General features: G+C 40.9%; 1 protein-coding gene across 5 annotated transcripts in view; it reads right to left on the bottom strand.

The window, feature by feature from the left end:
• The window catches only part of LOC309584569 (uncharacterized protein), an 81,992-nt gene that overhangs the window by 48,236 nt on the left and 8,250 nt on the right, over window positions 1–25,506 (bottom strand). For 2 of the 5 annotated variants that reach the window (XM_082300650.1, XM_082300651.1), the window contains exons 2-3: window positions 21,190–21,323; window positions 13,563–13,678 (exon numbers count right to left, since the gene is read on the bottom strand). In XM_082300650.1, the coding sequence (XP_082156776.1) occupies window positions 13,563–13,678; window positions 21,190–21,323 (250 nt within the window). Of the gene's footprint in view, window positions 1–13,562; window positions 13,679–13,969; window positions 16,527–17,284; window positions 18,558–21,189; window positions 21,324–25,506 lie in introns of those variants that run through there. The other 3 variants (XM_082300653.1, XM_082300654.1, XM_082300652.1) reach the window with 3 other exon arrangements.

Here is a 25,506-nt window from a genome sequence, read left to right as displayed (position 1 = left end):
GGTAGAGAGGGCTTAAAATCTGGCTGTACTCTGGGACATGCATCCTCCAAAAACCCATGACACCTAGGAAAGCCTGTATTTCCTTCTTGCTGGTCAGTGGGGACATAGCAGCTATCTTATTGATCACCTCTGTTGGAATCTGTCTGCGCCTGTCTTGCCATTTTACCCCTAGGAACTGAATTTCCTGGGCAGGTCCCTTGACCTTACTTTGCTTTATGGCAAAACTGGACTTTGGGAGGATTTGGATTATTTTCTCCCCTTTCTCAAAAACTTCCTCTGCTGTGTTGCCCCACATGATGATGTCAACAATGTATTGTAAGTGTTCTGAAGCCTCACCCTTTTCCAGTGCAGTCTGGATCAGTCCATGGCAAATGGAAGGGCTGTGTTTCCACCCCTGGGGCAGTCGATTTCAGGTGTACTGGACACCCTTCCAGGTGAATGCAAACTGTGGCCTGCACTCTGCTGCTAGAGGAATAGAGAAAAACACATTAGCAATGTCAATAGTGGCACCACTTTGCTGCCTTGGACTCCGGTTCATACTGAAGCTCCAGCATTTCAGGCACAGCAGCACTCAGTGATGGTGTAACTTCATTCAGGCCATGGTAGTCCACTGTAAATCTCCACTCTCCATTAGACTTACACACAGGCCATATGGGGCTATTGAAGGGTGAGCAAGTCTTGCTGATCACTCCCTGGCTCTCTAGTTCATGGATCATCTTATGGATGGAAATCATGGAGTGTTGCTTTGAGCAGTATTGCTGACGATGCACTGTAGTGGTGGTGATGGGTACCATATGTTCTTCAACCCTCAGGAGTCTTACTGCAGATGGGTCCTCTGAAAGACCATGCACAGTGTTCAATTGTCTAATGTCTTCTGTCTCCACAGCAGCTATCACAAAAGCCCACCTGAGTCCTTTTGGGTCTTTGAAATACCCACTCCTGAGGTAATCTATACCAAGGATACACGGGGCCTCTGGACCAGTCACATTAGGATGTTTCTTCCACTCCTTCCTGGTCAAGCTCACCTCAGCTTCCAAAAGAGTCAAGTGCTGAGACCCCCCTGTCACCCCAGCAATAGAAACAGGTTCTGCCCCCACATATCCCGATGGTATCAGGGTACATTGTGCACCAGTGCCAACCAAAGCCTTGTATTTCTGTGGTTCTGATGAGCCAGGCCATTGGATCCACACAGTCAGATGGACCCAATTTTCCCTGGCCTCTACCTGGCTAGAGACAGGGCCCATCTAGTTCTGGCTATCATTCCCTCCCTGGGCATACATTCTGGAGGTCTCTTCAAGGGGGTCAAACAGGTCATCCTCACTTCTGTTATGCCTAGGAGCTCAGTCCTGGGAAACTGGAGCTAAAATCATTCTTGCAGAATTCTCCCTGTTAGTAGTTTCCTCTTTTAGCTCACATACCTGTGCTGCTAGGACAGAAGTAGGTTTTCCATCCCATCTTCTCATATCTTCTCCCTGTTCACAAAGGAAGAACCACAGGTCGTCTCGTGGGGTGCATCCCCTCTCCGGAGCTGGGGGATGTCTACTTCTAATAACAGGTGCTCTGGTCTGTACTGACAAAACTTGGAGAATGTCTGCTTTAATCTCCTTCCCAAGTTTCTGGTGACTTCCTTCAATTCTGTCTTCCAATTTTCACATACACTCAGTCAAGTGTGTTTCCACTGCCAAGATTTGGGCTTGTGTCAGGGCATGGACAGTATCTTCGTATGTCCAGAGACTTCTTGTCATAGTGCCCACTGTCTCATTCCCCTCATTCTTTTGCAGCATTGCTAGGAAATGGGAGTACGCTTGTGTGAGTTTGAGCCACATCAGTGTTGTACATTTTATCAGGTCTGGACTCTTAGTGGTTTGGTTGTCACTTGAGAAAATATTATCACAGCCAGTTCTCTCAAGCGTTGGATTCCTTGCTTTGTGGTCTTCCAAAGGTCTTGCTGCAGCTGAAGATCTTCTAGGCAAAGGTATCTCTCCTTCACTCTTGTTAAGAGTCACGTCCAGAGGCTGAGGGGTTCTGGCCTCCTCGCAATCCCCTGGTCGATACCCACATCACATGACAGAGATCCCTGTGTCTCTCTTTAGTACTGTCCAAAACTGTACCATCACCTGCAGTGTCCCAGACTCAGATCAACCAGCTCAATATAGACTCATAGGGTTGTTGGGTAAAGTCTTTCCTCAGATCACAGAGACTTTCTAAGGACAAAGACTCAGTGATTATTTCTGGTTGATTCCTCTGCTGGCTGTGAGGGTCCTGCCTCCCCATCATCGTCCACTGGCCCAATGGATTTGGTCTTATATTTCCTCCTCTGGACAGGGGCGACTGCTATTGGCTTAGGCTGCCCTTCAGATTTTACTGCAGCCTGAGTGACTGTGGTGTCTGCTGATTTGTTCTCCTTCCCCTCTGGCTGTAGCTGCTGCTGTACAATAATGAGCAGCAGGTGATAAGCATTAGCCAGGGCCCAGCAAAGTGCAATAAACTGCCTCTCTCTGGAGCTGTCATTGCAATTTTCTTTCAGATATTTTCCTACCTCAGCTGCGTTCTGAATTTGTTCAGGGAGAAATTCCAAACTATTGGGGCAGTGTATTTCTTCAGGACCTGGCCTATATCCTCCCACAACCCATGCCACTCAGGATTTTCCACCACTGGGGCAGATCTCTGGGCAACCTCCCAGGAAATCTCAGCTCTGATTCTAAATGTGTTATAGGCCATATGGAAGAGACATAGCAGAATTAGCAAACAAAAAAGTGTCTTTAATATTAAGAGGGAAATAAACATTCTCAAAAGGTGATGCGTCAGACCTGAAGGGGGAGAAGGAGGTGAAAGGCTGGGAAAAATCATTCCTTACTGTTCCCCCAACAGCCTGGGTACAATTATTAATAAACCCCCAGAAGTAGCAGCTGAGACCAGGACAGGCAAACAGCAGCAAATACACATCCCAAATAATCTTCATTGCCTCTGATGTTATCTCTACATAAGCTGATATCGCAGAGTGTATCAACAAAGCAATCTTGGTTTGTGTCTGTAGTGGTTTGGTTCAAAATATCCATTACTTACTTATTTTTCTTCTGTGAGATAAAAATTAGGAGGAAGCAAAGCAGGCACAAAACTTAAAAGAATATTAAGAAGTTTATTAACAGACCTAAAAGAAAGGAAAAAAGTCAGACTAAACCTTCAGAACACTTCTCCTCCCTCCACCTTCCTCCCTTCTCCCACTGACAACGTACAAAGACAACCCTTGAGATTTTCAGTTTACCACCTCTATAATAATCTCTTTTTCAGTTCACTTAAGGAGAGGAGTCTCTCTTGCTCATGCTATGGAGACATCTCCACAAGAAACAGTTCTCTCATGGCTTCAATGTCACAGCGAGACAGCAGCCCGGGTTGGTTCTCTGCTTGCATGTGAAAGTCCCTTCCCTCGACTTACAGCTTTCCCCACAACTGTTTTCTAGGGTCCAATCTGGAGCTAATGGGGTACCATTTTAAGGTTGAGCTGTTCAGAAACAAAGGTTCTCTTCACCTATCTCTGGGAGCATCTTCAGCTCCAGGAACAGAGGCCCTCCTCCTCCCCTGGGAACAAGGGTCTTCATCACTTTCACCTCTCTCTGTTCAAGCTTCTCATCAAATCACAGCTACTTCAACATTTGCTTGTTTCAGCACAGGTACTTTTGCTCACAATTCCAGTTTGAATGCTCCACCCCCCCCATGCTTTTGCGAAATTACAACAGGTACTCTGATATATCATAGTCCATCACCATAGCTTTACAACAGAATTTCAGCTTCTAGGTTTGAAGCATCTCCTCTTTCTCCTCCCTCAGGGTTTCAGTTCTTCCTTCTTCACTGACTTTGGTGTCTTTATGGTGTTTTCTTCACGTGCCTTCACCTTTCCCTTTCCTTTGACTTGGGAGAGGATCGATGTCTGCAGGCTTCATCTGCTCTGGAGGAATCTTACAGCACTAAAAGGGTTAATCGCACCCAGGCCCCGAAGCTGGAATTCACCTCTCGCTGTTGGTCACATGATCTTTGCCGGGCATCGGCCTCAGATGAATTTTCAGCCGCACTGGAGAGGAGGGAGGGGGCCGGCCTGGCCAAGCTGTGCCCCCGGGCCACCTGCATGGAGCAGGGCTGTGGGGGGCCGGCCCGCACTGAGGGGCTGTAGGTGGAACAGGGCCGCACGACCCCAAGGGCGGCCGCCTCCCGGCTGGCCCGGCCCACACTAAGGGGGCTGCGCCGGGCGTCCAGCGAGCAGAAGCGGCTGAGATCTTCAGCTAAGCCCGGCCCTGCTGGGCCATGCCATGAGCCGCCAGTTACCTGTCCAAAAGCTGGAAGCAAGAGAGCTTTCCTGGAGTTAGGTTGTTCTTAAATGTGGATCGCAGAGGCCTGTCAAGCTTCTTAAGTGGCTTAAAATAGTTGCCAATATTCAAACTAGACAGTTGATTGGTTCTGCAGGTCATAGAGGAAGCTGTAAGCATCTCTTTGCAAGAGAATCACTTCTGTGGCTGGAGCCCTCTTTAACTAAAAACCCAAACTATGTAAAACCATGACATTCTCCCTGATCCAAAAAAGAGCCATATCTTGGGCAAATTTTACTGTATAGACGGAGAAGTAAACAAGCTTAAGTGCCACACCCCCATGATTAGACTGAGCAGTATGGTGACCAGTGAGTTCTGTACCCAATACACAAATATTTCAGACAAAACTGTTATTTTTTCACTTTCTCTCTTGTGCCCCTTTAGTTGGGTGCCAAATTTGTCTTGGTTGAAGACAATTTAAGAGGTGGACACTTCAAAATGAGTTGCCTCCCCTTAGAACTTTAACCAATTCCTTTCCACCAATAAGGACAAATGAATATAAGTAGATATAAGTGAAAAAATAACACTTTATTTAAAAAAGAATGAAATAGCAACAGGCAAAAAATAACAGTAATAGTCACTAGTTACAAAGTTGCTAAAATTTCATGGACTCCCTGGGAACAAAGAGAAACTCAAAATGGCAGAGTAACCACCTTCCCCCCAAGATGGCACCCTCCACAGACAACCACAGAGAGAGACAAAGGGAAAATGGAAGACACGCCCTCAGCCAAGATGGTGCCCTCTGCAGACGACCGCATGTGGAAAGACAAAGATGCCAATAGCCTACTTCTCCTTTTATGTCTTCAGTGGTGGCAGCTCCATTGGCAAAAAGCAGCTGGCAAATTCCAGTGGCTGGAGCTCGGTCAATGTCTAGAACTCTTGGAGAGACTTTGCTTTCTTCTTGGCAAAAGACGGCAAGCAGCCAGCTGGGGTAACTCAGACTCCATGCCTTCCCGTTTCGACTGGGTGCTGCTGGCAGGCTGAGGCAACCATATGGAGCAGGGCTGTTATGTTCTTCTGGGTGCAATGCTGCAGCTGTAGTCAGGCACTCGCAGAATTTACTTTGAGGCAGTCCAGGACCACAAAACACAGCCTCTTGGAAAAAAACGCCTGAAGCACCCCCCTCAAAGAAAAAAAACAAAAGAAACCCAAAGGGGAGCTATGGATGCTAAAAAAGTTGGCAGAGAAATTTTCCACCTTTTACAGTCTTCTGTGAAAGTCTCCGTTCTCACGCAAACTAAGCTGAGAGACGGTTTGCTATTTTGTAAACTATTTGCAGGTGCAGGGTGTTGTGAGAATGCAGTGGATATTGTTTAGTTCACTGAAGAAAATATTTTGAAATAGGGGTTGTAGCATTCAGCCAATCACTCTGGGAGGTGTATGGTCAAGCACCCAATAATGCTATACCACTTTTGCGAACAATGCTATATAAATGAGTCTGTAATTAATTAAATAATTCCATTCCATCCCATTTACCCTGGACTCCTGTGTCGTGATTCTCGCCGTCCCTGTGGGTTACAGCGACATCTGGTGACCCCGCGACGTGTACTGCAACCGTAACCAGACTTAGAAGGTATGCATCTCCCACCCCCCGCCCTGGGCTGCGGGGACGGGACTCTAAGCTGAAACGAAGGGACATTAAGCCTCAAAAGAAAACACGGTATTTTCCGCCTTCAAATCTGTGATAACAATCGCAGGAGCTGATATAAGTGATGAAGCTCTCTGTGCGTTACTTGACTGGGCTGCAGACCACGGGTTCACCGCAGAATCTGACAGTGCTCTGAGCCCAGAAACCTGGAAAAAGCTGGGGGATATATTGATGCAAGAGATCGCATTTGGCGATAAGAATGTAGTTGATTTACTCCGTACGTGGGGGACTTTATATGACGTGATTGCAAAATTGGCAACAGGGAGAGATAAAAAGGAGCACCCAAGCTCTGATGAATCTGACGGAGAAGATTCTGAGGGATCTGCAGCAGCCCCACCGGCTTCTCCCCCTCTCCGTGTCACAGCCGCCCATCCAGCCACCTATCTCGAGTGCTGTACCGGGATCTCCCCTTCCCACGGCCCCGCCTTTGCCGCAACCAGGAGAGCCGGGGAGTGTCATGGCGGCTTCTGCCCCGGCGCCTACCGCTTTACAGCCGGGTCTGGCGCCGGCTGCCACTCCATGGATGGGTCTGGTGCTGGCTGCCGCTCCATGGGCGGCCACAGTGCCGGTGGCTCTGAAACCAAGCCCGGTGCCGTTGCCTGCCGCTCAGCAACCAGCTGCGCTGGCGCTGCAGGGTCTGCCCACACCGCTCCAGGGTGTGGGTGTGGCACCATGGTCTCCCGCGGCCACGCTTTCGGTGCCTTTCGGTCCTGCACCAGGACCTGTAGCGCTTGGCTCTCATGCGCATGCTCCGACAGCTGGGCAGTTTCCAGCGCAGCCGCAGACCCCACAGTCGTCGGGGACAGACTCTCTGATACAGCAATGTCATGGGTTAGCAAGCATAGTCCGGGAAGTTATGTTCTTGCAAAGGGGTGCTTACAGCTCCTCTATGACCTGACAGAACCTATCAGCTGGCTAGTTTGAATATGGACAATTTTTTAAGCCACTTAGAATTTTGACCGCCTCTGTGGTCCACATTTAAGAATGTGGGAAGCTCTCTCTCTTGCTTCCGGCCAGAGGACTGGTAACTGGGCTGTGCACGTGCGGGGCCCAGCGGCCCTGCCGGGACCTGCTCTGCTCGGGCCAGCCCAGACCACAGCCACCCTGGAGCCGTGTGGCCCTGTTCCACCTGCGGCCCCCCACAGCCCTGCTACATGCAGACGGCGCGGCCCCCTCTCCAATGCAGCCAAAGATGAAGATTCAGCTGAAGCTGCCCGGTGCCCAGCAAAGATCATGTGACCAACAGCAATAAGCGAAATTCCAGCTGCAAGACCTGGCTGAGATTAACCCTTTTAGTGTTGTGAAGAGCTGAAAACCTGAGGGAGGAGAAAGAGGAGATGCTTAAAGCTGAAATTCTGTTGTAAAGGTATGGTGGTGATGGACTATGATATATCAGAGTACCTGTTGTAATTTCATGAAAGCATGGGGGGTGGAGCATTCAAACTGTACTTGTGAGCAAAAGCACCTGTGCTGGAATAAGCAAATGCTGAAGCAGCTGTAATTTGATGAGAAGTTTGAACAGGGAGAGATGGAAGTGATGAGGACTCTTGCTCCAAATTGGAAGAAGACCTCAGTTCCGAGAGATGCTCCCAGAGATAGTCCTAGAGATGATGAGGGCCCTTTTTCTCCCAGGGAAGTGGGAGGGCCTCTATTCTCAGAGATGAAAATGCTCCCAGAGATGGGTGAAGAGAACTTTTGTTTCTGAATGGCTCAACCTTAAAATGGTACCCCAGTAGCTCAAGATTGGACCCTCGAAAGCAGTTGTGGGAAAAGCTGCAAGTCGTGGGAGGGGACTCTCACATGATGCGAGCAGAGAACCAACCCAGGCGGCTGTCTCGTTGTGATAATGTCTCCATAGCATGAGCAAGAGAGACTCCTCTTCCTAAATGAACTGAACAAGGTTATTATGGAAGTGGTAAACAGACTGAACATCTCAAGGGTTGTCTTTTTACATTGTCAGTAGGAGAAGGGAGAAAGGTGGGGGGAGGAGAAGTGTTCTGAAGGTGTGGTATGATTTTATTTTTTTTCTTCTTCTAGGTCTATTAATAAACTTCTTTATATTCTTTCAAGTTTTGTGCCTGCTTTGCTTTTCTCCTAATTCTTATCCCACAGAAGGTAAACAGTAATGAGTATTTTGGACCAAACCACTACACTAAATTGGTGTTTCCACCCGGTTACGAACTGAACCCGCTACAAGCAACTTCTGGTTGTTTTGCGTGAAGTGATGCAGCAGTTCGTAGCGCTGCCAGAGCTGGTGCGACAGGCTGTCGTTGCTGGATCTGCGCTGGGATCGGTGCAGGTGACCCCGGCCGGGGCACCGAGCGTAGCGCCAGCGCCTGCGCAGATGACAGTGCCTGCACAGACAGCCGTGCCGCTGCAAGCGGCAACACCCCAAGCTGCACGGCCGCCAGCGAATACATTGCGGCCCTCCGTGCTGCCGCCTACAGCCCCCGCCACTCCAGCCCCGGCAGCTGCACTGCCTGCTGGCCCGGCACCTGCGTCCTGTCGGCCTCCCGGGAGATCGGACACACCTCCGCCTGACAATGCGAGCAGCGTTGCTATAGAAACGCTTACTTCTCTACAGGAGGCTGTGAAGGCACTCAGGCGCCAGCAGTCAGGAACTCAGCTAGTCCGCAACTGCCCTCGGACCCTTCTGGAATGCATGGTGATTGTACGTCCAAAATATTCAAAACGGTCCTGGGAGGAGGTTAAAAGGCGGGCATTGGAGGCTGGGGATTGGGATTTACTAGAAAGAGTTGGGATGCCTGAAGAGGAAAGGGGACCTGAACGGGTTGCTACCTTATCTCAGAGTGATGTGCAGGCAGATCAAAGTGCTGTAACGAGGGACCAAGCTGGTAGTGATACAGAGGGTAAATTCCAAGCTTTTCCTGTACAGAAGGCACTGCCTAATTCAGGCCAGCCTGACAAGCATGAGACCTTTGCCTGGAAGGTGGTACAGGATCTGCAAACTAAGGTCGCTCAGTATGGATTGGGTTCTCCCGAGGTCATGAAGATTATTAGAGTACTGAATACTGATCTGCTTGCTCCATTTGATATTAAGCATTTAGGTCAGGTGTTATTTCAACCTGTACAATATCAAGTTTTTGAAGCCAACTGGAGAAGGATGGCTGAGAGGGCTGCAGCTGAGAATATGCAGTTGCCTCAAACTGATCCCAGATGTAGAGTTCCTGCAGATGCTCTCATGGGACTCAATAATTATGGGGACCCTGATGCCCAGGCTACCTGGCATCTTCAGATCCTTTAACAGGCTCAGAGGATTGGTATGGGAGCCTTATTAAAGGGCATAGACGTGGCTGCTCCTAAAACACAATATGTGAAAAGATCTCAGGGGCCGAAAGAGCACTTTTTGTCTTTTGTGGAAAAGATTGCTGCAGCCCTTGAGAAGCAAGTTGAAAATAAGGCCGTGAGGCAGCTGTTGTGCAGACAGCTAGCAAGAGATAATGCTAATGATGAGTGCAGAAGTATTATTGATGCCTTGCCAGGAGAACCCACACTTACACAGATGGTTGAAGCCTGTGCTAAGGTGGGATCTGGAGAGCATAAATCTGCCTTAGCAGCAGTTCTAAGACCTCTTCAATTAAATTCTGGTGGACAAAAGAGACCTAAGGTTGAGAGCACACAGAAACAGCTTAAACGAAGGAAGAGAAACAAGAACAGGCAAGTTTTCAATGCAAAAGATGTGGTAGGCCAGGTCATTTTTCAGACTACTGCCAGTCTATCATGCCAATGGCTGACCTCTGATACATTTAGGGAACTTGAACAGGAATGCAAAGGGCAGTCAAATATTTCCTCAGGGCATAGTTCCTCTGGGACAGGCCTACTCAGCCAGCTTGCAGTCGGCACCCAGGGATCGGCCAGCGTGGATGTGCACGCTGTAGCAATAGTCAACTTAGAACATTGAAAAAAAAAAACCGAAAAAAAAAAAGAAAAAAAAGAATAAAGGGGAGGAATCTGAGTGGCAGGTGCCTCAGCCCAGCTGGTTGAACTAAGGGCTGTTGCCATGGCTTTTTAGCGGTTTTCTCAGGTTCCTTTGAATTTGGTCACTGATTCTGCCTACGTAGCAGATATAACGCTTAGATTGTTCGCTTTTGAAGGAAGTGAAAAATGCAGCTCTGTTTTCACTATTGAAGGCCTTGTGGTATACAATTCGAGCTCGAGTACATCCATATTACATTTTGCACATTCAAAGCCACACTAATTTGCCAGGTTTCATAACAGAAGGCAATGCTAGGGCTGACAGGCTAGCTAATCCTGCATGGGTAGCCCCTCAGCCTGACAAAATTGCACAAGCTAAAGCATCACACAATTTCTTTCATCAAAGCATGCATACCATGCAGAAGCAGTTTCATTTGATGCCAACTGAGGCTCAGGACATTGTCAGTGCTTGTGCTGACTGTCACAGACTCGCTGCACCTTTGCCATCGGGGGTAAACCCTAGATGCCTAAAAGCCTTGCAGCTTTGGCAGACGGATGTAACACACATTCCTGAATTTGGCAGATTTAAGTATGTGCACGTGTCTATTGACACTTTCTCCTCAGCTATGTGGGCGTCTGCTCATACTGGGGAGAAAGGTCGCAATGCCATGGCCCATTGGAAACTCGCTTTCCCGATTTTGGGCGTACCTTCTTCTGTGAAAACCAATAATGGTCCTGCCTATGTCTCTCAGAAGACGTGGCAGTTTCTGCACCTATGGGGTGTAGATCATACTTTGGGCATTCCGCATTCTCCTACTGGCCAAGCCATTATTGAACGCGCTCACGGTACTTTGAAGCGTGTTCTGGAGAAACAAAAAAGGGGAATGCATGGAGAAACCCCACAGAGCCAACTAGAAAAAGCGTTATATACAACTAATCATCTTACAGTGCCACCAAATTCAAACAATCCTGTTATTTTGAATCATTTTCTCTCATTGCAGTCTTCAGGCGAGACACACCTGCCTCGAGCGAAAGTCTGGGTATGGGACCTCCTCACTAAGAAGTGGGAAGGCTCTCATGAGCTCATAGCTTGGGGTCGTGAGTATGCTTGCGTTTCCAGAGATACTGGGGTGCGATGGCTACCTGCAAGATACATTTGCCCTGATCTGCGGCACCAGAAGCAGAACAAGCAACATTCAAGGCAACCTCCAGATGATGACCAGAATGCAGATCATCCATCAAATGATCCTTCTGATGACGACCAAGATGTTGACCATCAGCTTGGTCCTTCTACTAGCAGAGACTGAACTTTAAGTTTCTGTTCCAGTTTGGCCCAATTTAGAAATATATCCTCTGAGAGAAGGCACAACCACCCCTCCCCCACCAGGTTCAGGAAAAAATAAATTTTCCTCAAAGGAAAGTGAAGAAGATAAAACTATTTATTTACCAAACACACAGGAAAAGGAAAATAATGCTAAATAATAAAATCTCTCGCTGTGGAGAAAAAACCTGGGGAAAAGTGTTAGAGTCCTCCCTTTGGTCTCCTCAGAGCTGGGGCTTGGCCCAGGGCCAGGCCCTCTGTGCCTGGTGGAAAGTCCTCCTGATGTGCTCTGAGGTTGAAAGCAGTCCAGTAGAAAAGGGAGAAAATCCAAAATTCCAGGGAAGGAAAAGCAAAGTTCAACTCTCAGTCTCTCTCCGGAGAAAAGGAAACTGAAAAAACTGGCCAAAAGCTGACTGGAAAGCAGCAAGCTGGGTGCCTCCTCGCTCCCCTGCGGCAGCTGGGAAAAACTGCTATCTCTGTGTGACCTTGAACAAGCTGCAAACTGCTTTGAAAAAGTTTTGCTCAGTTTTTCCTTCCCCCTCTCAGGATCAGTTTAGAGGCATAGAAAGGCACAAAGTTAATTTCTGGGCATAGAGCAGCGACATGGGATACACATCATAAAGTCACCCCAGGACAGTTTCTTATGTTATGGAGTCAGAATGTTATGCAGAATGTTAGAGCTCTTAAGGCTATCCAGAATTAGTAACTAATGTAAGCCCTTAAGGCTATTTAGAATTAAGCTGATGTAGAACTGTAATAGTTGATATGAAGTTGGGTTTGCTTGATGCATTTCCCTTGGCACCGCTGGAGGATCTCTCTGCCTGCTTTAAATTGGTATCTGATTTAGATTCTGTTTGGTAACTGGCCACTACCAAATGGACCCCTTATGCTGTGTTTGTTCTCCTTGCTGCAAGGGATCCCGCAGAGGATTATAAACGCTAACTTTTTGGTCTTTAAAACAAAAAGGGGGAATTATGTATGCTAAAAAAGTTGGCAGAGAAATTTTCCACCTTTTACAGTCTTCTGTGAAAGTCTCCGTTCTCACGCAAACTAAGCTGAGACAGTTTGCTATTTTGTAAACTATTTGCAGGTGCAGGGTGTTGTGAGAATGCAGTGGATATTGTTTTGGTTCACTGAAGAAAATATTTTGAAATAGGTGTCGTAGCATTCAGCCAATCACTCTGGGAGGTGTATGATCAAGCACCCAATAATGTTATATCACTTTTGCAAACAATGCTATATAAATGAGTCTGTAATTAATTAAATAATTCCATTCCATCCCATTTACCCTGGACTCCTGTGTCGTGATTCTCACCGTCCCTGCGGGTTACAGTGACAGGGAGCCTACATCCGCGCTGCCTCAGCTCTATGACAAAAGCCAAGAGGCAAGAAAGGCAAGAGACAAGAGAGAGCTCTGCCTGAGTGCTCTGACTTCTAAAAATCCTGGGGCACTCCCCAGCCCCAGCCCTATTGTTCCATTTTTCGGCCGCCGGGTCTTAAAGAGACAGTAACAATTTTGGGCACAGATAGATATGAAATACAATAACATTTTGGGTTTTCCAGGACATACAGATAGGTTTGAGAATCGGCAGGACACCGTTAACATGAGTCAAAAATCCTGGATGGTACCAGTAACAGCATCAATACACACACTACTGCAATATGTTTGGAAGACTGAGGGCTTTCATCTTCAAATAACATAGGGTTAGTGACATTAAGCCAAATTTTTGGAAGTAGGATTTACTGTTTCCAGAATTCTTCTTGATTAGGGCACAGCAGCTTGCTGATGTCAAGAAACGCTTACAGAGGCAAAAGGAAACTGAGTAGAAGCAGCAGTAGCTAGTTTCTATGCTTTTTGCAGTAAAAACATTGTTAGGCTAACAGTCAAAAACCATGTCATAGAGATATAAAGGAAAAGCATCTTATTGCAGCATTTTAATATTATGAAGAACTCTTTCAATTTAACTATGGTCTTTTAACAATTTATTAGGAGGTGGATAGCATTGCCAGTGGATCAAATTAATGGGTCTAGGGAAGGGACAACAACTAAAATGAAAACAACCAAACCCAGTATTTATCCACTATTTTGCAAACCGAGAATCTGAAAGAAACACCAGGAAGGGTAGTGCATGGACATCTTGTAATCTACCCTCTAGGCACCACAGCTAAAACCTCACTGATTTAGCATATAAGAGGACAACATCCACAGATCAGATAGTTCTTGTTCTCTGAACACAGAAAGGCTACTTAGTATAAAGGAAAACCAGAAATCAAATAGAGACTGAATTTTACTTACTGTAGTCAAAGGGTTTGATGTAGGTATAGGAAGCAACCCTGCACCAGGCATCAGACTTGTCATAGTAGGAGCAGGTGCCAATAGAGAAAGGGCTTTGGCTTCATCTGGGATTTTACCTGAAGAAGCAAATGAAAGCATTATACAGAGTTGGAACACTACACAGATGTTACTCTTTCTATGATTTTACAATTACCCTTGCATTTAAAAAAGTAATAAATAAGAATGAATCTATTTACCGGATCCTTACAAAGAAACAGATACGAACTTAAGTATTTCCTTTTAACCTGCCTCTACTAGGAAAAACAAAAGTGAGCAGAACTTCAAAGACTAGCAATGTCATTCACTGATTATTATTTTAAAAACTGAATAATGTACACAATTATTTAACACTTGGAGCTATGGGTCACCTGTACTGGAAACTTAATGTTCATGAACCAAACGATATCAAGCAAGGACGCTTTCCCAGGGCGGTGTTTTCACGGTGATCGAAAGCTGTTTTACACATGACAACCGTTCGTGTTGGCTGCATCACTAATAGCACACAGAACATCAGATACAGAAAAGAAGAACATTTTTTTAAAGTTTAATCCCCAGAAATGGCAAATAACCAAATCAGTTAAAAAAAGAAAGGAACAAAGTATGTGTTAACTGAAATTCATGAGCTTTTCCACCCTCTGGTGTTACCTACTTTTGATGTAAAAATAAATAAAAATTAAAAAACCCCTACTGTGACTCCACACAAGACATACTACAAATGAAGTTGGGAGTGGAGGGAGGGCAGAAAAATTCATATTTGTACTGTCTTACATTCTAGGTCACCTCAGTTTATCTACAATTTTGATAAATTAGCTTTAAATTTACTGAAATTGAAGAGAATATAACTGATCAGCTAAGCAAGCTATATTTTCCTATATTTCCTACTACTTCAACTATATTATATTTTCCCTGTCATGCAAAAAGTTTAAGGAATATCTAATCTGAACTAAACACAGGTTTCATTCAAAGTTAGTTACAATTAGACTGCTAACAAAAGAATAAAAAATCTTCAAAAATCAAAAGATGTAATAGTTAATTACAAATGCAATTAAATGTATGTTTTAAAGTTGAAATGCAAAGGCATTTAAACTGGTACAAATATTAAACATTGAACTGAAAAAATACAGAAAAGAAGTTCTAATTACATTAGTTATCTATGATTTATTCAAAATTACTGGAGTAACTGTATATATGCTATCTATCTGAGCCCTTTGGTATTACCACATGCATTTTAATAATGTAAATGCTTGTATTTAAACATTGTTTTAAAAGTCAAGGTATATACAAATACCGTGTCAGTGGCTTTTACTGCTTTGGTTCAAACATTATATGTTTTAACTATAAACCCCTTAACTTCAGAATTTAAAAATTAATATAAATATTGTTATAAAAAACCAAAATATGATATTATTTTCAAAACACTGTGCAATTTTAGCTATATTTGTGAAAATAAACCCCACAGGAATCATACTACTTAAAAAAAAGACAAAAGTTGCAAACCTGTTCTACAGATCTGCAGCAAGGACTCAGAGTTGGAGATACAAAGGACAAGACAAATATAAATGAAAATTAATTTATATGTAGCATGAGTGGATTAGAAAAGATAAAATAACAGTAGTCTTCTTTTTTTCTCACACCTATTTAGAGTTATTTTATTTATGTTAAGTTTCGAGGCACCTTGCTCCTTAACATGTAACAAACCACTTTATTTTGCTATCTAAAGGAGAAAAATAGGAAAATTATTAACACTTAAGAATTAACTGTGCAATTATGTCTTCCAGGGCTTTTATAAAAACATGCATAAATCTGAGTCATCATCACAATGCTGAGCACTCTTAACAGGTCTCATTTTGAAGTCAGGCATGCAATGAGAGGTGTATTTGATTTGCCAGACTGCTCATGAGAATCAGGTACCTTGCCTCACATCCTGCCTACTATGTAGCTAACTAACAGGCTTCCAAATATACAGTTCCAACAACCGTGTGTGCAAATTAGGCATACAATTATATACCAGTTCTGAAAAACAAAATACTTAAGCATTTTCAAATGATTGCTAAGCCAGCATCTTGCAATTAACTGGGTACTCATAGAGGTTTCTACAGGATCAACAGACATGGCTCAAGTAAATTCAGTGGCAGAAATGGCTCCTAAAGTGGTACATCTGCATTCTAATTTAGATCCTTGGTCAATATTATACATAAGCATATGCCTAATTTAAGTATGTACTTACATACAGCCAATTCAATACACACTTAACCAGATAAACTTAAGAAATGCTTAAGACATTTAGCCCTTTTAGATAGGAACTGAGTTATGCATATGCATATAACTAAACTGACAGGGAGTCAAATTCAGAAATGTACTTAAATACAATTCTAAACTTTAAGCATATGGGTCACCTTACTGAAATAATTACAATTATTCATTATTCATTTGCTCAAACATTGCTTAAGGAATCAATTGAACAATTTCAGTTAAATAAACTATTATAGTTCAAAAAAATTAATAACATACATATATAAACTATAAAGTTAGCAGCATTATTTCCAGAATACTTTGGTCCCTCAACAACATAATGTTTAATGTTAAATACAAAATCTAGTTGGTCAGTTCCATGCCACAAAGATCTGTTCATTTATTTTATTCAAGAATGAAGAAGGATCTATCTCTACAGACAGAACCCTGAAAATTTGCCTGCATTTTCAGATACTGTCTTTTGAAAAGATACCCCTTTCTAGGTTTAAAGTTTTTTTAAGATCAGGTTAAACTTTTAAACAATTCTGTAGAAAATAAACTGTTGTGGGAAAAAAAACCCCAAAACCAAAAGCCTGAAATATCTTGCAAATTTACTTCCCTGTTCTTTAGACAGTTTTGAAAAATAAATTAATATGTAAGGCCAAATAACCTCACAAGTTACAGCCTCCATTAATTTATTTTACAAAGGGATCCAAACCCACAAAAATTCAACAAAATATGTCAGTAATGACATAACAAATTAGGACACTTTAGTTTAAGAATAACTGTTTTGGTTTTTAAACTCATGGTATTTAAAAGCTGAATGGAAATGAGGCAAATATATTTATTTTTTAATAAGGGAAACAGGCAAAATAAATATGGCACATCTATACCACACCCTTAGAAATATTTATTTGAATCTTATGAGTGTTTAGTAAATTATATTCTATGATCATTAATTTATTTATTTATTCTTCACTTTGCAAAGGAATCTGGAAGCAAATGAGATTAGCTCTGTATTAACTAGAGGTACCTTATGCTTCTTCAGAAATGTACAGTTTTCCTAAGTAAGTGCTTAAGAGACCTAGTCAACCTAGTCTGTACCAGAATCCATTTTGCTAAATGCTGAACAGAAATATCTGTGTTAAGCAGGTACTAATCACAGTATTTTTATCACTGTCCATGTGCTCAGAAATTAATTTCTTACACTTTATACTGAAACTACATGGTTAATCCTCCCATCCCCCCAAAACTGCTTCAAAAATAACTAAATACATTTCTTTTTTAAATACTTTTTTTTTTCCATCTACTTGAAAGAATTTTAAAGGAATTGTTATTTTTCTACTATTTTAAATCAATGGAAAATGCACACTTACAAATAAAATAATTTCTGTGTGATTCAATTCATGATTCTTATTGGATTTAGCAGCAGAGATTAAAGAGATTACAACTACTTGTAATTACCTCAACTGGCACAGCTAAATCCAACAGAGATCATGAGGCTCTTCCCAGCTACAGTTCACAGCTTGGTGCATTATGAGAGTCAAGCCAATTGGTCCCAATGCAGCTGGCTGGGAAGAGCAATGCCTGAGGACTAGACACATCACCTGGTCCAGCACTTCTGTTTTAGGGCTTCTGTTTCACAAGAACAAACATCATTTAGGGATGAGAACTTTCTCAATCACTCCAGCATGAACTGCGCCAGGGCTTCTGAGATTGTGAGATGATACTTTTTAAAAAACTCTTCTTGAAATAATGACCACTGGAGTATGTAAAAGTGCAATACACACACACACCCACACACAACTTTTCAATCTTCCCATGAATAACAGTGTTGAAAGACAATGTGCCTCACAACACATTCCAACAAAAATCTCAGGCTGCATTTGCACTTATGAGTGGTAAACAGTTTTTTCTAAAAATTACAAAAACAAAAGGATGAAATCTTACTGCCACTGACCTCACTGGAGCAAGGTTTCATCAGAAGCAAACAAATATTTCATGACATTCAATACTCGCAAAAGTTCAATATCAGAAATAGTTATTTTAAACACTTCATATTAGATATAAATAGAAAGCCTTCTTTTAAACAGATCATGCAACCTAAAAGTACTCTGCTGAGAAAAGGAAAAATAGCAGAGAAAAATCATGATTTTACTTTGTAAAGTTAATTTCTCCAGAAAGTTTCAACTTTCCTCTTTCAAGATAAGCTCACAAAGCATAACATATGAAAGAATGCATCTTAAAACTGATATAGTTTTCACTATTCCAGTCTGACACAATGTGCTCATCTGTTGAATTTAGATGCTTAAATGTATTCCAAACAAAATTTATCCATAATTCACAGCATAAAACTTAAACATATCCTAAATTCTCTGTATACCATCCACAAGTAGCTTCAGGTCAATTTCAAAATGAAACACTATGAATCCTTTACAAAACATCGTTTTTTTCAGTGCTGAATTACCAGTTCACAAGTACAAGGGTAAGGGATTTAACAGAACAAAACAAAAAGGGGAAAAAAAATTTAAAAGTAAAAATAAAAGAAACAAAGGAAAGAAAGCAAAATAAAATAAAAACAGAGACAGGGCGTCCATCTTCAGCAGGCCAGACTTCAATCTCATTTCCCCCATGAAGATTTCACTTGGCGGCAGGTTTAGTGGCATGGCAAACAATGCCTAACTCAGGCAAGTGTAACAGGTCTGCCTTGGCCAGTCTAGTCATCTAATAATGCACAAATATCACACAGAGAAAACATACAAAACCAAATTAATAGTCAAAATCCATCTACTAGACAATGTGGACATAAAATTTAGAATTATTAGGGTGGTATCTTTATCTTTCAACTTTTGTGTTCTCAAACTATAATGTTTAAAGAAAAACCTAATGATACATACAAAAGAAAGTTATATTTTGACAACTAGTTAATTCATTTACAATTCTATTTTTGTTAAATTGTTTATTAAATATCACAAAATTAACATTGATTTCACTGTGTAGTGATTCCTTCCTCATACTCTTAATTTACCACTGTTTAAATATACTACAAATTTCAGATTTTATTCTGTTTTTTAAAACTAAGTTTTCAGAGTTTCATTTTATCCCTCCTATATGTTTGATTCAGAACATGAAACATTTTATTGCTGGCACTGTTGGCCACCAATATAATTTAACCTTCCAGTAGAATATAGCCATTGTTATTTTTAAAGCCCATTATACACTCCACTGATTCCATTAACAATTATACATAGTGAATAAAAAATGTTACACTATGGTCTTGAAAGCCATGCTTATCCCACAGAATAAATTTCTCAGAAAGTTAAACCTATATGAATTCACATCTTTGCAAATTAAAATTAGTGATTCTGTTAGAAAGTTACATGGAAACAGCACTCTGACTTTAAAAAAATAATTGACCTCACAACCCAATCACTTGTTCACCTAATTATGTATAAATCTCTGTGGGGTCCAGAATGGTCTAGAACAGTGACAATTTTTCTGTAATACATTTTCTGAGAAATGCCTAATAAGTCAGCTACAAACAGGGTTGGAACAAGATTTCTCAGAACTTTGATTTTATTCTCCTTCCCCTCATTGCCAACCATCAAGAGACACAGGAAAACGTAGCTCTACCTGCCTGTTGTCATATCACGTTATGCAGTGATCTCAAGAAAAAACACCAGAGTGTTGTTCATTCATTATGTAACAATCTTTCCTCTCTGGCAGTACTGAACCAGTGTTAAGGTCTTTTCAATGAAACATAAAACTAAGATTCTGAAGAATTTGCAGTCAATTACTTAAGGGCAATTTTTCAATAAAAACTCTGTTCTGGTACATTTTGCCTACCCAAAGCCTCTACAAAGCTTCAAGTGGATACAGCAATATCCTCTTTGTGGTTTAAGAACAAGTTCCAAAAATAAAAGCCAAAAGCTCCCCAAACAAACCATAAAAGCAACTAAAAATCTAGGCTTCACAAAGACTTGTCAATATGCCCATGTTAACAAGGCTCCAAGAATAGACAGTATACTGTAGGTCATCTATGAGTCTATGACATTTTTAAGACTTCTCAGAGTTTGCTAGGAAACCCCCAGACCATCATTGCAGCAGCATTAATCTCATACTATCTAGACCATGATGTGGCAAAAATGCCAAAAAATGGTACTCTGGGACCACTGTTAACAAACTCCAAGAAGTCAACAGTATTTTTTGAACCAAAACCTGACTATTGCAGTTATAAAAGTCCTGCTAATAGCAGATATTTCTGGACTTGCTGCAGTTTATGGATCAATCTTTCTAAATATTTTTGTTCATGGCAAAACAGCTACCATGTGAAGTTAGCTTCACTCCATCAACTGGAATACTACACTCCAAAGAGTCAATCCAGATCCAAATGGGCAAATGCTCAATTCCCACAATGATCACAATGAAGTCAATGGGGCTCTGCCCAACTCCATGCTTCATAGAACTGCATTTAAATCTGGGATAGTATACTAACAATAAGAACTACCTTGTATTCAACACATATGTAAAAGCAGGACCTCAAAGCCAGTTAAAGAAACACTTGTAAATTTAGTATTCACCAAGCACTTTACTAAGAGTTATAAAAATATTTTACACTAGAAGCATTCTTTACAGTTGATTGCATTTTTAAAGATATCTAAAATCAAAGAAGAGTACCAGTATGCATAAGAAAGCCTTTTTATTGCACACAAAGTAATATTTTCCACAGGAACAAGAAAGGAAAATTGAAACTCTTTTTATTAAATTAGCAGGTAAATATTTATATTCAAACAGCAATTATAATCACAAATGCAAAATACGTAAGATTAGATTAATCTAAAATAGTCAAATTCATATATAACTTCTACAAGACAAAATTGGAATTTGGTCCAAAAAAGAAGAAAAATAATTACTATCTTAAAAAAAACCCCAAAACCAAAACACCACACCAAGGGCAACACATTAAGATCCAAACTGCAGTGTTATCACAGTGCCAGGAAACTGTTTTATCTTTTCAGTGCTCCATTGACTTCAGAGAGAACTCTGTGTGGGAATAAGGTTGCCAACACAAACCATAATGAAGAGTATTATTTTACCTTCTTTTCCCACAAAATATGTAATAACTGTGGAAAATTGAACTATCCTAATTCAAATCAACTATTTTTTTTCTAATGCTGGATTTCAATTTAATCTAGATAATTGGGTTTCTTCATTCGATTTTCAATTTTGTTTCAAGACTTTTTTTTTACAGAAATAAAATAAAATAACAGAGCACTGCCTCTTTAGATAGAAAGCTTAAAACAATTAGCAGACAGGACAAAGAGCAACACTACAGAAGAATGTCTAAAATACCAACCTTCTGCGCAGGGCACAACTATCAAAGCTCTGTCAATAAAAACCGTGTTAGTTAGATGCTGGGCCACACCAACACTTGATGCTTCACGAAACTTAATATAACATACTTTGGAGGAAAAAGTAAGAGGTGCGTTGCTGTAAGATAAAAGGAAAAAAAACAACAATTAGCCATATTAAATAAATGTATGCATATATTTTTAACTACTATTTCTTAATAAAAAAAAATTTTAGATTTCCTGGAAAAGTTACCCAAAAGACAAGTATAGAAATTTACTAATTTGCCTTCTTAAAAAATTACTAATTTTTACAACATTTACAAATTTACTAATTTGCCTTGTCACTTAAAAACTCATAGTATAGCCCCTCCTTCTTTTTAATGGAAACTTACAGAAGCCAAAAGCCCAAATTAACAAGGCTGATTTTCTTTACAAATCTTGCTAAACAAAATTACATTGCTATTGTAAGTAGCATATTTACAGGACACATTTTTCGAGTAAATAATTTATAGTTTATCTTTTATCCTCCAAATAAACCTTGTTTAAAAAGATCAGTGTCCAACGAAAGGCCAAGAGGATGGTGAAGGGCCTTGAGGGGAAGCCATACAAGGAACAGCTGAAGTCACTTAGTCTGTTCAGTCTGAAGGAGACTGAGGGGAGATCTCATCACAGTCTACAACTTCCTTGTGAGGGGAAGAGGAGGGGCAGACACTGCTCTCTCCTCTGCGGTGACCAGTGACAGGACCTGAGGGAATGGCCTGAAGTTGTGCCAGGGGAGGTTTAGGTTGTATATTAGGAAAAGGTTCTTCATCCAGAGGGTGGTTGGGCATTGGAACAGGCTCCCCAGGGAAGTGGTCACAGCTCCAAGCCTGACAGAGTTCAAGAAACATTTGGACAATACTCTCAGGCACATGGTGTCATTCTTGGGGATGGTGCTGTGCAGGGCCAGGAGTTGGACTTTGATGATCCTTGTGGGTCCCTTCCAACTCAGGGTATTCTAAAATTCTATGATAGTAAGCCCAGTCATTTTTAGTGGATCTTTTGGATATTAGCCCATATTAACTGATACTCTTTCTTAGGCCTTCACAAAAGAAATTTTGTTAAATCATATTAAGATAAAAACACATTCTTGAGAATTCTTACAATTGTTATGTCTTAGTTCACTAATGTAACAAAAATCCTTTTTATCATCTGCCTTAGTTTGGCATAGTGTGGTACAGGATAACACTGGAGGAAGTAGGAAGAATTCACTATTAGACTAGAATAAAGAAGAAAATTAAAAATACATATGTTGGGTAACTTGCTTTTCCATTAGAAAGTACACCAACAGATAGATCAGAAAGCACAATATGCAAATTTTGTAATCTTGATCAAAAACAAAGTTTGCTTTAAAAAATTTATTCCCTAGTGAAGATTTATACTCTTTACACAATTAGTTTATTTCTTCATATGAAGTAAGTACAGGTGAAACCTTCAGACAATACAAAAGGATATTGCTGAAACATCAGCAAGTTCCATTTAAAAACCATCTATCTTCTAGAAAAATAGTAAATCATGGAAAATACACTGTCTGAACTGTTTTATCTTGACCCTCTTAACTATAACACTTATCAACTTTCAGAAGTACCAGAAGGAGTTCAAGTTTAGTCCAATCCATCTTGCAGTCCCTCAAATTCCAAGCAGGTACTTCCAAAGTTGTTGTATGGAAATAATTAGGCTTTAGTATTTAAATAAAAAATCACAAGTTTTAGGCACGTTATTTCATCATATTAATTGCATAAATGAACCCAGAACTTAGTCTGAGGCAGGCAGATTGGTATGTCTCTGGTTACCAGAAAGGTAACATTTAGATAAAATATCTAGAGAGCTGGTCAACTTCAGAATGGCAATCAGAAACATTTATGATGGAAAATTCTGTGAAAACAGAGACATTGAGGAAGAAAAATAAACAGGAAGGGGGAGAAACATAAATATGAAAGTCAACCTTATGCAATTTATAAAAACATTGCAAGATTACTACATTTCTTCTGTCCATTTGTCTGTCTGTAGTGGACCACGTTTTCCCAGTTTCAAGCTTTCATATTCAGGAAGGAAATAAATGTATAAAAATGGCTTTTGAGCCATCTGTAAGGTCTTGATTCAGAACACTTGCCATCAGAGCTGACAAAGAGCTATGACTATCTCAGTACTCAGCAGAAATGTTTGCATGCAACTTGTAATATTACATATTCTGAAGAGCCAGACTTTGCTCATTGCAAAGGGTTTCTTTTTTTTTAATGGCCACAGGTTTTTTTGTTTGTTTTGGGTTGGGGGGGATGGGGGCCTGTGTGGGTAAGTTTGAGGGGGAGGGTCTTTTGATTTTTTTATTGTTATTTGGGGTTTGTTTATTTAATACATATGCCAGTGTTACAACCCAAACGGTTGAAGCCTCCATTGAAAATTATCTGGTTCAAACTTCTAACATCTCTTAGCTTTTTTCTTTATTGTTTTCATTGGTAACTCAAAAACATAATTCTGTTCCAGGCAGTTCCAGGCTCCATAAATAAACCTTATAAATTTCAACTACAGAGCCAGTTATGACAAGTGTCATTTCTATATTTCCTTCTCTGTATTTCCTGGATTTCAATCACAAAAGCTATCTGAGAAGCGTGTTACAATATATTAACATAAGAATACTACTGCAACAAGGCTCTAAAAAAAAGCTTTGCTACAAAGTGTTTTCTGAAAGTTAAGCTAATAATGAGATTCACTGCAGAAGTGATGAAAACGAGAAATTCTCTTATAAAGGAGACCACCTCTGCTGAAAATACATCAATGCTGCATCTACATCGAGGGAGACGATTAAGATCCAAAAGTTCTAAAATTCTAAAAAGTTTCACAGTGACCGAGTCCTCTTCTTTTACAAAGTGGGCCTCCTAAACTTCTCCAGTAGGCTTCGTAAGAAGTCTTTCTTAAAGCAGAAAAGTCCTATTCTGTTTTAACCCATTTTTTTGATTTATTTTTTTGCCAATCCTTTTCAAGGCTGAATTGAAGTAGTCATATTCTTCCTACGGTTACAAAGCACCAATGCAAAAAAGCAAGTCCTACATCTCTGATTTAAGGTTACTATAATCCAGTTTCTTTAGAAATGCAAGAAAACTCAAAAAGAAATAAAGATATGAATAGTATTCAGATGTTTCTACCATTTTTGTTTTCCTTTGTAGGGAGACAGTAACATCCATTTCCCAACAGAACAAAAACCAACCAAAAACTTAAAAATTACCTATTCAGAAATCTACAGTGAAAAACCAAATAAAAGGCTACAAAACATCCCTCTAAGGGTCCAAATTTTCTCAGGGTGGTGATGGTGGGGAAAACAACAGAAATTAACAACCTGTCAAAATAAGATGTTCTGGAATAATTGTGCAGATCACATTTAAATAAGGCTCTATGTATTTTATCTCAAAGGCTTTATCTATACTGCAGCCACTGCAGGATATAACACCTAAGAAACACTCGTGTGTATTAGCTTCCAAGACAACTCCAGAACACCTGGAAGCAAACAGTATTATAGCAGGGCTTTCAACACCTGATGCAGACATTTTGTGCCTCCCTGCTTTCAAACAATTTATTCTGCAAAAATTCAGTTTCTATAAAGCTTTTCAATATTTAACTGATCAAAAATCCTCTTACAGCCACATTTGAAGGCTTATCACTACAAATGTAATTTTAAAGGCTTCTCTGAAACGCAGATTTCAACTGGGTGACAAACCTAACGCAAAAGCATGGTTTTGCAAATGGCAAACTGAGGAGCACCTGTTAAACAATGACAGCAATTCTCCATTCTCAACATGAGAATTTAGATCTCTACCTAAATCAGGACCATACACAGATATTCAAAATGTCAGGAGTTTTTCCTCAGACTTTGATGACAAAATATCACTGAAGATGACAGAAGCCCCACTAAAGCCACCCTCTTCTACACACAAGTGGAAAATCCACACCAAGGCCCTGATGTAGTAACTCTTAGGACATAAATTCTCTTACTGAGGCTGCGACTGTAATATTATCTTCTGTTCTTGTTAACAGCTTCACCCTATCTAATAATAATTTTCCAAATCATTTTCATATACATCTTTAACTTTTCTTTATGATATTAAAGTCTTTAGCTTCAGAAAAAAACCAGATCTCATTTGGTAAAATTAGAAACCTGCAATTCAGTCCTCCTATTTTCCTCAAGATGTAAGCAAAAGGGAAAAATATTATACATACAAGTAAATAAAAAAAAGTCAACAACATTGAAATCTTGTTTTCTGAAAGGATTTTACAAACATCCATTACTT

Source organism: Coloeus monedula (assembly GCF_965178545.1).
Source record: "Coloeus monedula genome assembly, chromosome: W".
Taxonomy (NCBI): Eukaryota; Metazoa; Chordata; class Aves; order Passeriformes; family Corvidae; genus Coloeus; species Coloeus monedula.
This window is presented reverse-complemented; position numbering and strand designations above follow the sequence as displayed.